This window comes from Tribolium castaneum, chromosome 5, assembly GCF_031307605.1.
Source record: "Tribolium castaneum strain GA2 chromosome 5, icTriCast1.1, whole genome shotgun sequence".
In the NCBI taxonomy this organism is placed as follows: Eukaryota; Metazoa; Arthropoda; class Insecta; order Coleoptera; family Tenebrionidae; genus Tribolium; species Tribolium castaneum.
Genome location: NC_087398.1, coordinates 148,098 through 162,139, shown reverse-complemented (window position 1 = coordinate 162,139; position 14,042 = coordinate 148,098). Strand labels below are relative to the sequence as shown.

Sequence of the window (14,042 nt, the reverse complement as noted above, 5' to 3'; positions counted from 1 at the left end):
TCTGGACCAATGTTGGCAAGACCGCGTTGCAGTACATAATTTTATTTTAATTAGTTCCAACTTGATCTGCATTTCGTAACTTGCCGTTGAACGAATTTAAATTAGAAAGTTGGAAGTTATCTCATTTGATTCCGTTTCCCGCATCAGTTTTCACAAAGTTGGCTCTTGAACTTAATAGACAATTGATTATCCTTAGAGAGCTTTATTCCCTCTGTTACGGAGCGAAGTAGTGGGGAATAATGTTCATTTATTGGTCGAGATTGAGAGCACGCCTTCTACACTGTAACCCGCGTAAAGGTTTAAAGTCTTGTTGTTCGTGATGATGTAAATGAAGTAAATTAGCATTGATTGTTTTCAATAATTTCTTAAAATTGCTTGGTTCATATTGTGATTAATTTTAGCTCGGACAGGTGAATTTTTGCAAATCATGGTTATCTGTGAATGATGGTGTACTGCAATAGAGATAATTTTGTTATTTATTGCCGGTTAGCTATCGGACAAATTTTGATGCAATCAGAATTAAGAAAATTTTAGAATTAAACTCAAGAAATTGTTTTTCTATTACCTATTCTATTTCTATTGTTTGAAAAGACTTGAGAATTTTTTTCTGAATTGTTCTTTAGGCTAGCATAAATCATAAGGAGTTTTTAAGCTAAGTATTATTTGCAGATGTTTTCTATTTTCTTCTTTTTTTTAAGGTTATATTTCTAAAGGATTCTCAGAAGCTCTTTTTTTTCAGCTTCAGATTTCGGAATCTGAATAATTTTTTTTTTAATTTTAGGAATCCTAAAAACTTTAGGTTTTTTATATGTTGCAAGTTTAAAGAGTTTTTACTACTGCCATTTGGAAGAAATCACCTACCTATAGATAGATCTTATTCTTGAAAAATGCTCCCATTTTGATCATAATTTATGACACGCTAATTTATCTTTATTTCAAGTTCAAGGTTATCAAAGCTGCCTACCATAAAACAAAATTTACTTGAGTGTAATTGAAAGATTTAGTAAAATTACTTGCGCTGTAAATATAATTTAGTACCGATCACCTCGACACAATCTTATAATCATGATACGTATTTTCGTCAGGTTTGAGATTAAAAAATATGTATTGATTTATAGATATTCGGTTTGAAAAATACTATAACTGCCATAGTGGTCCTGAAATTGAGGTGGTAACATTGCAAATAACATTTTGCAATGTTACCAAAAAGTTTTTTTTTACAAAGTGGTTGTGAATTTGTAATTAATAGTGTTTTTGTCAGCTGAGGTGGAGGTGTTAGGGTTATGTAGAGCAAAAAACCATAAATATCTGTTATAATGGTGCGATAATCCCGGAGCGCGAATTAGTGACGTCGTGAATCAGCATCTAATCCTGTGGGAAACGACACCAGTTCCTTTGTCTATCTCACTTCCATGTCTAATTGTTATCTTTAATCCCTATTATTGTCTCCGCAGAGGCAAAATAGCATCGAAACCGTCATCGCACAATGCTCACTAAATGTATTTTTCCTCGTAAAGTGTCATAAACGTCACTTTTAACCGCGTTAAAATTCTTGCGTATAATGCGCCACACGCAAAGTGGGAATTATTTTATGGTGGCACTTAGGTGCGAATTTGTCTCGAAATGGAAATATGATTGTACTACTAAATGCTCCCCTCGCTCTTTGATATAGTGATTAAGAAGATATCAGACGAGGCGGCCCTTCAATCCTCCTTTTTCTTTTAAAATCGTTTTTAATTAAGCGCCGAAAACTCAAAGATTGTGGAGGTTGTTAAAAGCTGCACAAAGAAGTTGAAAAATTACAAAGCGCGAACGGTATTAAAGGAAAATCAAGAGGTGTTAAAGTCTTATTTGATGTGCGAGGGATTTGTTTGAGAAGGAAATCTTTCCAGCACTTTATTTCAACAATTATTATTATTTTATTCACGAGGCGGGGGCACTTCGAACCCGTGCGTTTTTCCATTTTTGATCACACATTCGACCAAGCGTTTGGCAGTTTCACATTTGTCTTCGCCGTCTCCCAATTCACTTTCACACGTGGCCGATAGTTTTTCGAGACTTTCCAGTTTTGCCTTGTCATCGCCTATAAGTGGTTTGAAGCCTTCGATCATTCCGCTTTTGCTAAATTTTCCGTCTTGCATTATTTTTGCGCTGTCAAAGACACATTCAAGCATGCAGAAGCCTTCACGAGACTCGGGCATTTGGTGCATTTTGAGCGCCTCCACATCTGCATCAGAAGCTCCAACCTTGTCCTTACAGCTCGTCATTAGTTTTCGCGCGTTCTCCCTCATTTCATCTTCGCTCAAGGACTGACCGAAAACTGTCGCTGACAGCGAAAGGGCTGAAACAATTATACATTTGTGGCAATTTACCTACAAAAACACAGTTTTAATTGAGAATAATAATAACTGCTATCAATATTAACATGTAAAAAAAGTGTAAATAATCGTACACAACCTACCTATATTGCTAAAAAGAAATGTAGGTACATTTTACGTATCATTCGCCTAAGAATAATTCGTTTAAAAATGAGCAAATGCCAAAATATTTAGAGAAAAAAAAATAATTTGAAAAATGGTAAACTTGTATTGTAACTCATTTTGTACAAATGTATTTAAATATTGTTTATGGTCAATAATGGACTTTACCATTTCATTGGGATATCCTGTATATTGGTTTCTTTTTTTCAGTGTAAGTCAGGTCACGTGTGGTTAAAAACGTGGGATATGTAATTAAATTTCTTGTTTTATTTAAAATTTTTGTTACATAAAATAAAGAAAAAAAGTGGCTTCGATATAAAGAAGATAAAATCTTAACTCACCAAAAATAACGAAACAGTTCATGTTGCGAATAAATTTCTGTCATACGTGGCGTGACAAGAATGAATAAAAAGTGTGTCAGTTTTATATAAATAATCCTAATCGTAATCATCATCATCACTGACCTTTTCCGGTATAAAATAATTCAGTTTGTTGTTTGAAAAGTGTAATTTAACTTGTTTGTGCAATTTTGAAAAAAATGTTACTTTTTAGAATAACACAATACAACAGTTCGCATATCCCATTATTAATTTTTCTTTTTTAAACTACAATGTACCTACAGTGTGTAGTATATACTTTAGAAAATTGGACAATCAGAATTGGGTTAGAAAAAGTCACTCGATCAAGTCCAAATCGTTTGGTAATTGAATATAAACTGTGCGACATTAGTCGAATGAAAATGCATTTTCCAAATGGATTATTGCATAAAGAGTTAGCATCAACACATTGCGTGTCTTTACTCACATGATACGGGAAACGATAAGGGTCTTAATATTATGCGAGGTCAGATTAGGGGTGGAAATAAAGTACAGTGCATTGTCTGTTTACCCCTTTCGTTTATTTTGCGGCAATAATTCCGTTTTATGTAAGAGTGTCGTAATCAATGATGGATTTTGTGTACGCTCCATTAATTAGAAAAAAAAATACGGAACCATCCTCGCTTCTACAATCGGGCTGTTTTCGTCGAAAGCATAAAAATTCTTCACTCATAAATAGCCACAACTCAATTATGAGATTCGTCTAATTAATTTAGTAAAGATTAAATCATGTAGAGGTGTAATTACGAGAGAGTCGTATTTCATGCAATACACCAGAGGCTTTGAAATGCACCCTCCTTTCAAATTAACACCGCCATGCCCCGAATTCAATAAAGCAAAAATCAAAATTCTATCGAAATGAACTGTGTAAACAAACTATTGTATAATAAATCATTGGATGCAAAATTTCATACTTAATTATATAAAACCGTGTCATAAAACCTAATCTTTAGACTGGTACCGCCATATTGATGTAATGAGTCTCTTATTTATTTTGTGATATCGTGCTCATAAAATTTAACCGTTTCCAAATAAACGCGCTAAAGAGGTCAATTAATTAAAGAACTGTATATAGCAAAGTAATAAATCAATTTAAAAACGATTAATAATCTCGAACAAATACAAGAAAACTGAAATTAACGTCAACTCCAAGTGTTATTTCAGTGGAATTAAGCTTTCCATTATTATTATGAACCGTCGAACAAAGCTTTAATTGATCATGTGATCGCACCCGGGAACAAAGACAAGTCTGTTTTATGTTTGATGGCTGAATTTCAATTTTTCACCAACATCACCTACTGGCATTTCCACTGATGATGATGATGATGATGATGAGAAAAACTTTATTCGGGAAGATTTAGCTTCTGGAAAGTAAGTAAAGACAGGGCGTATACAGGAATTAATCGCGGGCAGTTTCGGGAGCTGCTGGGTTTTAACAACAGGTTAATGTCGCGTGAAGCCAGCATTCACTTGTTTCATTTGTCTTCCCCTGTTATGTGTGTTTACCCCCAAGGGTTGGCAACTGCTCCTCCAAGTGGACAATGGAGAGAATTCGATTAAAAACTTTAATTCAACAAAAATATACACTTTGAGGTGACAGCGTGAAAATATTTATGGTAAAGTATTTACGTGATAATATCGATGTTTTAAGTTAAATAATGCTGAATTAAGCTTGTGGATAAACAGATTAGGTAGAGATAAAACGAAATTGTTGCGCCAGTCCAGTACATTTTTGGATTATCTGATTGGCATATTGGGTAACTCATGAAATTGATTTTTCTCTTTTAGTGATAACTGGCCACTTTACACGTTCTCTGCAGTATAATTCAAAAAAAAATTAAAAACGTATTAATTTATTACGATGAATTATTGTTTTATTATATTCTTGCTCTTTAAACATTTAGAAGAAATATCATATTCCAATTTACAATTTTTTTCATATTTGGATGCTTGCCAAAACATTGAATTTGCTTATGTTTCTGTTCTATTTTTTTCAGACAACACGATAATTAAAGTGTAATAATTACTAAAGTAATAGAGTCACAAAAGAAAAAAAAAATTCTTTTGTTTAAGACAATTATTAACTTTTGCGAATAATTTATAATAAAAGCTTCAAATATTATCAACATTGTAGATATTATTGTGATAAGAGAATAACATCAGGAAGCGCTAATACACGCACATAAATTATCTGGGTACAAAATTGTAAAATTTAAAAATAAAACAAAGCAAAATTGCCAAAATAATCAACACAAATATGGAACATCGGAAAGTACCAGTTTTAATAAAATTATCCAGAAATAATTATGATGAATGCTGATAGCGTGGTAAAGCTGTGGATTAGACAAACATCCAAGAACGCCCAAATCAACAGATGCAGTTACATAATTGGGAGATATTCTCAATTTGTTCATTAGAAAATCCACGTCAATATTGCTTGGAATGAGCGTGAAAGAGACAGTGAATTTCCCGTGTCCGTCAGAGCGATGTTTAGTTCTTAATTTGATGAGGCTTAAATTGGTTTAATCATAATGACTGTCCATAATCTACAGATTGTTATGAAGATATACTGTAATTTCTGAATGGATTTTTTCCTGATTTTAATTATGAAATGTGACGGGTTTAGTAAATTGTCTAGGGCATTAATCCTGTAATTTTATTTGCTCGTTATGTAGGGCGTCGTCAAGAGAAAAAAATCCCCGCTACATTAGCTCTACAAGACGATAAAATTGTTTTAGTTTTTGGAGCGATGATGTGTAATTCGTGAAACACATCAGACAAAAGGGAATCGCAAGTGATTTACCAATGATTGTTCCGGATTCAATAACCGGAAATGCTTGTTCGGCCAATCGCGCTCTTTGATTCCGTCTTGATTGTTTTGATAACGTTGCTGTTTTCTATTCGGAACTGCGTCTCGGGAGAATGGGATTGCCTCTTCTTTCTTTTTATCTTTCTATTTTAAATTTACATATATTATACGGTTTCCGCAAGCGTGGTTTGCTCGAGATGGAATTTTTTCGGTGATTTAAACCCCGTCTTTACTCATGTGATTCGCCACAATTAGGTTCTTAATTAAAAGCTGGGACATGTTTTATTCGAGGTGACTGAACACCAGCGATGGTCTCTTCTTTGGTCAAAGGGTGAGTGCATGCACAAATTAAGACCTATTCTCTTCTAGCCTCTAAATAAAGTTAGGGAAACTTAATGTTACGCTCCGAATGTAATAGTTAAACGAGCTTGAAGAAGAAGATTTAAAGCCTTGCCACAGAAATTGCTTTTATTGGTCAACGCAAAAAAATTCAACTTGCAACAGCAGACAAGCAAAGACATTTTCTCATTTTCATCTCAACAAACCACATTTCTATTAACGACGGAAAAACTGTATACAGGAAGTCAACAAAAACTTTGTGGCTTGGAGATGTTACTTCAAGAGACAAAAAATTGTTGTGTAGTTGGACTGTAAATAGTAGGTAATAACTAAAAAATTTTAAACATATGTGCGCTCACAAGATCAGTTTACATCAAACATCGCACCGAATTCCATTATGATGTCGTAAATATTTTTTTGAAGCTTTTAAACTCAAGATTTATTTTTTAGTTCTGAGTTCGAGTTAAATCCGACTAGCATTTTAGTTTTAAATCGATGTAAACTACTGCTGGACTACTGTAAGGAGATGGAAAATACCTAATAAATAGTGAATTTTAAAAAACAAAATATTTTATTGTTTGAAAAGGGGATAGAAAACGTGGAGCTTGACTAAATTAAAATTTAATTTCTACTTAAAAATAAAATTGCTACTTCACAATAAAGCCTACAGAAGTTTTTAAATGAGATAAAAAAAAATTGATTATTAGGAGGCGGATTAGAGGGTAATCTTGGTCATGTGGCATATGACCACAATGGGGGCGGTTCCGGGCCATGTGTGCTCTTTTGCGCTTTCTAATCTGCAGAATTTAGTACTGGAAGGGTTAAAACCGCTTTAACGCCCCCAATTCGTTTTGCAATTGTTAAACAAGCTCACGAGAGTTAAGCACAATATAAATATTTTTAAAGCACAAAGACAAAACTTAGATGGAATATCTCTACTCCGCCCTATCCATTACACAACCCCTTTACCGATGTAAATGCGTAGAGCCGGAGGCAAAGTTTCCGCTTCCTCGACATGGTGTATCTGAACCGAGTGCCTACCGTAAGCCATTTGGCTGACATCAAACGATTTTATGTAGATTTTCAGTTAAGAAAATAAAAACTTTAAAACACTGCTTAATTTGAATTCAGCATGTAAAGAAACCCAAATAGAGAGCAAAGATAAATATGGTCGGAAAGGCTGGAGCACTTTTTCACTCGGGTGCCCCTCAAAACATGAGCTGAAACGCTTTTTAACAGCGGACAAATTTAAGAGTCAACCACCAAAGTAATTAATTAAAACAATATACGGGTTTACTCATTTAGCTTTAATAAAATTATTGGGCGATATGGGAACGGAGGTAGGTATAACCACCATGATGTTAAAAAAAGTTAAAAAATTCATTCCATGCGGGATGGCAGCTGAACAGCAAAAATGACACAAACTTATGATAAATTCAAACAATAATTTTCATGGAGGTCATTAAATTAGCAGCGCCAATTTTTCTAAACTGCCAAAGATGAATCACTATTGTTTGCAATTATGGGATGATGTCATGTTGATCTTGGAGCTTTTGGGTTAAAAGATCGTGCGAATATGCTGAAGATTTACAACGGCATCTGGATTAATTGGACACTGGATGATGGCTAAATTAATTGAGCTAGACACAGACAATCACACATTCATTCTCAAAGATCAATTAATAACACTAAATATTTCACGCCGTGAATGACCAATTCATAAAACTACAATAAACATACAAAATTTAAAACTGTTAATAGAGCAGTAATATGTAAATATTTCAGTGGGACAAAATTACATGCAAGAAGGGAATCTTAAAGATAAAAATTAAAAATATTAACATATTAATAAATCAATTTTTTTTTCTTATTTTTGTTCAAGTAAAAATACTAACTGTAATAATAATCTTAAAAATGTGACTTGACCAAATAAAAAATTTGGTTTTTTATTTCTCTTTTTAAAAACTTTATTTTTAATAGATGAATGCCATCTACTAACGGTACACTTGACAATTTATTTTTATTAAATTCTGTTGAATAGACAATTAATTTTACTATCATCATCACATTTTTTCAGTAATTACTTAATTTTTTACAAGTTGACATTGTCAACAAGTGAAGAATGTTTGTTTTTTTTGGTTTAAAAAGGCTTTTCAAAACTATGTTATAAATATAAACACAAACGCATTCATACTTTTGTAATTCCTAAATGATGTATAATTGTGACTTCCTTTTTAATAATTACATTTGAGATTAAATTAGCAACAATTTTTGCTGTCCTATTTTAATTAACAAATAGTTGAAAACCTAACACACAATGAATTTTTAAAAACGCAACAAACTTCATTTAATATTATTTTACCAGAAAGCTAATAAATTAGAAAGCAAGCCAGGATATTAAATAAAGTTAATACGCGTTATTCCAGTTTTATTCCAGAGAAAATCTGTATTCCAATCTATTTTTAATCTCTTAATGGCTCAGACAATCTTTCGCCGAAACATTTGTGACCAATCATAACCAGGTCCGTACTAGATCAAAAGTTGATTTTAAATAGCTTTTTAGTGGTGAATTACCATAATTCCAACAGGCCCAAGCTTCGATTAAAAGTTTTATTGAGTAATGAGTACACTTTCTCGGGTTTGAGGCTTTAAATTTGCTCTTTTTTCATTGTGTAAAGTCCGGCTCTGGCGGTAATCGAGTGATCCGGGTTCAGATTCGGCAGCTGAGCCTATCTGGCGCAGGTGGTAAAGTCAGTGCTTTTACGGAAAGTGCAGCACAATGCAAGTCCGCTTTCGTTAAATCACCGAACGAGAAAGCTTTAATCTTTTCTTCGTATGTCGGATAATTTGATTCGAATGCTAGGTACTTTCATTCAATTCGTGAAATTTGATACGAGTGTGAAACGCAGACGTCAAATAGGAAACGAAAAAAATAAATAAATGTGACCTCACTGTGTGAAATCTATTATAACAATTAACGTCGGAATAAAGTCAGAGTGTTAATTGTTAATTAACTAGCAACAACACAGAGTTGGCGTGGGAAGCGTGTGAATGTTTAACGTCATTTTGCTTCATATACTGGTGCTCTATTTTTCACCAAACTTTTGCACTTGATTGCACACAAGAACCTTAGATTGATTTGTTTTCATTATGAATAATAATTCTAATGACAACATGACTCATTCTTATTTCGGGCTCAATGAAATAAATCTGTAGTTCAAATTGGCACTTGACCCTGTTATTAACAAATGTGATCTTATTAGTGTTATACTAAAAGTTCAATCAAATACAAATAAATGAGTTAATCGGGAGCGGCATTAATCGTCTGATTTATCTCTCTTCATTCAATACTCGCTACATCAGTTGAATATATTCAAAACTCTCAACTTAACTATCGTATTATATTGAAATCGAAGCCCAACGTACAGAGAACTTCGCAACAGTTAATTTTTATTATAGAGGTTCTACTGTATCTAGTTTTTTTAAACACATTTTTGTCTCTTAATTTTGTAACTTTATAAATTCATATTTTATTAGTATTTATAAGTGATTAAAAGTACATTCATTCAAATCCTCATTTTTGTGTTATCCGATATATTTGATTGTTCTTATATTAATAACAATTAATAACAGCCGAAAAATAAAGTTAGAAAAATCAATAATTTGAGAAATACCTTGCGCCAATTAATTTAGATTATGATAATGCATTTCATATAAACATCTTTGCTAATCGTGTATTTAGTGTAGGTAATTCTGTTATTGATGTTTTTTATAGTTTACGTAAGTTTACTGCTGTTGACTAGTAGGTACTTGTTCAATTTTATTGTTAGCGAATGAATTTCATTATATTTAAAATTACAGAAAAGCAAAACTGTTAACTTGTCGAGATTGAAAATAATTACAACAGCTAGAAGCGGATGTAAGCGTATGTGCGTTTCGAAAGCCATTTGCAGATATAGAATTGGACGGGTTCCCATACTATTGTCGATTTGCGATCTTTTGCTTTTCATTTGCATTGCAAAGTACGCCGCAATTCGGCGCCGACACCGGAACGTATAAAACTTCTCCGGAAACGGCGCCCATGGGAGCACGGAATCGGTTTCCGGGTTTAGATTGAGTGAATTTCCCCACATCCCGCATGATGATATTACCTATACACGCTCTCTTGTTTAATTCCATTGAAATCTTTAAAGCGGCGGTTGGGAGATTGGTATTTCTATTGCTTGTGTCCGCTACAACTACACTCAGTTTATTCAACCGCAGACCCGATAACAAATTTCGAAAAAAATATCGAAGAGCAACAAAACTTTACACCGAGACAAATCAATCAATTATTGTTACAAATTGATCTCTTTCATTTATTACTGTTTATTTAGAAATATTTTATTCTTTATAAAATAGAGCAGTTATGTTAACATCTATTCGAAACAACAATTTTGTAATGACAGCTTGAAAATACCAGCCTTTTAAATGAAAGTGAAACTGCAACTCACAGTGATCGAGCTTTCGAAGCTCTACCTTATTCACAGCTTTCGGAGTTTTCGTGATAGCACATCTAGCATTGTTTTACTGTTTTGTACTGACCACTGCTTACCTAAAACCCCATAAATAACTTTTGATTATACCACCGGTTCACACCTCTATGTTTGGTGGTTTGTAGGGTGTGTAAAAATAGATTTATTGTTTTGTTTGTTTTCAATTTTGTAAAATGTGCTAGAAAAAATAATATACGAACACGAAAGAAAAACAAATATACCGCTAAATAAACAATTATAACCGAAAATTTGGGGGTTGTCATGAAAAAAATAAATAGGCGCGAGCAGCGTTTAAAATTAATTTTTGTTAAAAAAAACACTATCTAAACCGATCAATAATGGTGCATTAAAACGATAATACAGAATTATTAAAATTAGCTTGTAGAGCTTGTAGAGATTTTGAAATTAAGTTGGCAACAATTACTGGTATAGTCAAAGTCTAAATTACCTAAAACAACAAAAATAATTACCACTCTTGTAATTAAGTTTAACGATTTGACCCCTATTTCGATTAACACATAACGTTAACTAATACTTCTAATTTAAACTCAAATAAAAGTTAGATGAGAGGATTTTTAAATCGGAACCCACATGTGAGAACAAATTAATAAACTAGTTTTTTAATTTAGTGTGTTTTTGATGAGATTAGGAACATTTGGCTAGACACTAAATGAGAGAATTAAAAATAAAAAAAAATAGTACATTATTCCATATTCATTTTTTTTTAAGTTGACCCTTTACTGTCTTTATTTTGCAACGGGCGTGTGACCATGTCAAAACTAATCAACTCTTAATAATAAAAAAGACATTTCGCCAATGTTCCCATCTGTTTTCAAACCCGCTTTGATATGAAAATAACAATTAACTAAATAAAATAATCTGTGAGATCCAGTCATCTTTGGGTTGAGAATCGAACAGTTGTTGTGGCACTGCCCAAACATTTGTGCAATGATACGTGCCTCCCTCACACTATAAAATCCGCCCTTGGGTTGTTTTCGCGACAATAATCCCTCTTCAACACACAATATCAATAATTACGCCCTAATTATCGTTACAAGAATCATAACCGATGTTTGTCAACACGTCTCTCGAATGGATTTATGATTTAACGCTCATTGGACACGACGATGTCAACATGAAACTATGAGTTCAGCAAAGCAACGTTTCTCACGCCCCCGACACCTACCCAACTTTTTAAGTGGCTAAATTAACGCAAATTCGGAAAATTTGCTCGAATCGTACACACTATTATTCGTCAGCACACAGTGGCGGCTCGCCAAAAGTGCATTAAACGAATGTTCTAATTTATTGCTGAGAAAAAATATTCTTTCATTTCCTTAATTCCGACCTAAACCCCAATTTTTATTGTTTATTTTTCGGATTTTTAAACATATAACAGCGTGTTTGCTACAATTATTTGCCGAATTTTGTCGAAAATGGTGTTAATTTTGCTTTTTTGGGCACTTTGGCGAGAGTTTGCTAATGTGAAACGAACTGTCACTAATGCAAGTCAACAATTTCGATATTTTTTACGATAATTTTCATCTAATTTAGTCGTTTTTATTATGCAAAATATATAATTTAAATTGTTGAATTTCTGTATAACCTTTTTATCTCGTTTTGAATCTACGAGCCACCACTGACAGCACCAGAACCAGATGTTTCTTCATCCCGACCTGGTGCTGCTCGTAATGTCCTGCATTTAAATGCTGGTCACGATGGACCGTATGATCTCATCTCCACTCATTTCATTGGCGCCCGCAAGGAAATCTCGATTATAATCGTATTTAGAAAGATTGCAGGACGAGCTTAAATCCTCGCTTACTGCAGGAAACGTAAGATTGCAGGAAAGACGAATTATTGCCTAGTTTCATAGGCTTTCTATTCGCAAACGCGGACATACATCAGTTAGCTCCAATAAATTTCTAATCAAAAGACTTGCAACTTTGAAACTAAATTGGCAACAATGAATAATCTACACTGACTGTAGGTGATCCGTGTCGTCAACTTGTTTTCAAAATCATAGCCTACTTGAAGAGATCATGTTTTAACTTTTAACCCCGATGTAACTGTAACATGTCATTGATGTCTCAGCACTCGCCAGTCTGCGTTGTTCTTCCTGCGGACAGGAAGTATCAATTTCAATTAACTCCCGCGCTATAAATCAAGTGGTAAATAAAGAAGCAGGCGCTGGAAATAAAAACAAATGCCGTCAATTGAGGTGGCGCCTGTCCTATTGTCAAATGCTGCCCCCCTATCAGTGACGTCATCATGTCTGTAGTACAACAAAACGAGATTTTTTATTCGGTCATCTATTTTTTTTAAAATTCTGTTATTATACATATTTTTTATTGAAGGAAAATTGCGAGCGGGAAATATAAAAAATACACTTGAAGAATTTTTCGTGGATATTATAGAGTTGCGTGCGAAGAATCGATTCGGGTGCAGGTGTTTAGGTCATCTATCGTGTCCTCTGACATGGGATTACATTTCTTTCCACCCCTAACACCCTAAACGCATATTCAAACCCTTCTATGTCCAGATATATCCCAATACTGATTTTTAATAAATCATTTTTACAATAAAATCGACAATTCTTTTGCTCTGCTTTGCGCTACAGCAGAACAGAAATCAATGTGTAATTAAATTAAATTGTTTATAGTTGCTAAAAGGGAATGGTAAGTGTGTGTGGGGTACTTGAAGTAGAAAAGAACTAATGAAGCAATTGCTACACCGATGATACTAGACCTATTGTAAAACCTTGTTAACGGTGTAGCTGTATATTTTCTATGAGCCATAAACAAGAAAGCAGAGAGGAATCGTGAAATCTTGGAGCTGAGGTTTATCCGTGATGGTGTGAACCCACAGATGCTGTTTTCTTAGGTCGTCTTAGGTCGAGTTTCAAGCCATACGCACTCTCAGACCAACTGTGGCAGATTTATTGTTGTTTCTCCTGTGTCTTACAAGATAATACCTCCATGATAAATTTCAGATGTACTATTACAGACCTTAGGGTAAACTAACATCCTTTGCAGGAATTAAGGACCAGATTCAAATTTTGTATAAGACGAAAGCTACAAGATATGTTTAAGGAATAATGCCTGAACAAGACCATTTTAAGTATACGCGTTCATTCACGTATAACAACGAGCTTTGCAGTAAGAAAATGCAACACACATTACACTCAACATAGTTGTAATGGCATTTTACGTGAATGAAACTGTTGATATGTAATAGTTCTCTTACCATTTAAATCATAAATATTTACGTGTTTACGATTTCAGTGCCTTTGAAAAATAAGTATACATTATCAGTGGTATGTAACCAGTAATACGGCTTGAGCAAAGCACAATGTGTCAAATATTAAATGGGTATTTAAATATGGAATTTAAAAGTATATTTAGTACTTTGTTTCATTACTTCCGGAAAAGAATAACATATAATTTGAAGAAGATTTATATTTGACCCAGGAAACGACGAAGTTTCGGCCACCTGTACGCAG

General features: G+C 33.5%; 1 protein-coding gene across 1 annotated transcript; it reads right to left on the bottom strand.

Moving 5' to 3' along the window:
• Positions 1-1,882: 1,882 nt before the first annotated feature.
• Positions 1,883-2,919, bottom strand: LOC100142363 (general odorant-binding protein 19d). Its single transcript, XM_008202048.3, has 2 exons — positions 2,822-2,919; positions 1,883-2,341 (listed from the first exon to the last, which is right to left on the bottom strand). The coding sequence occupies exons 1-2, from the start codon at positions 2,841-2,843 to the stop codon at positions 1,920-1,922; spliced, it is 444 nt and encodes a 147-aa protein (XP_008200270.1). The 5' UTR covers positions 2,844-2,919; the 3' UTR covers positions 1,883-1,919.
• Positions 2,920-14,042: the final 11,123 nt, after the last annotated feature.

Coding starts and splice junctions, on each gene's coding strand:
- LOC100142363 (XM_008202048.3), bottom strand. CDS start 2,843: ATGAACTGTTTCGTTATTTTTG. Junction 2,342..2,821: donor GAACTGTTTCGTTATTTTTG/GTGAGTTAAGAT, acceptor TAATTGTTTCAG/CCCTTTCGCTGTCAGCGACA.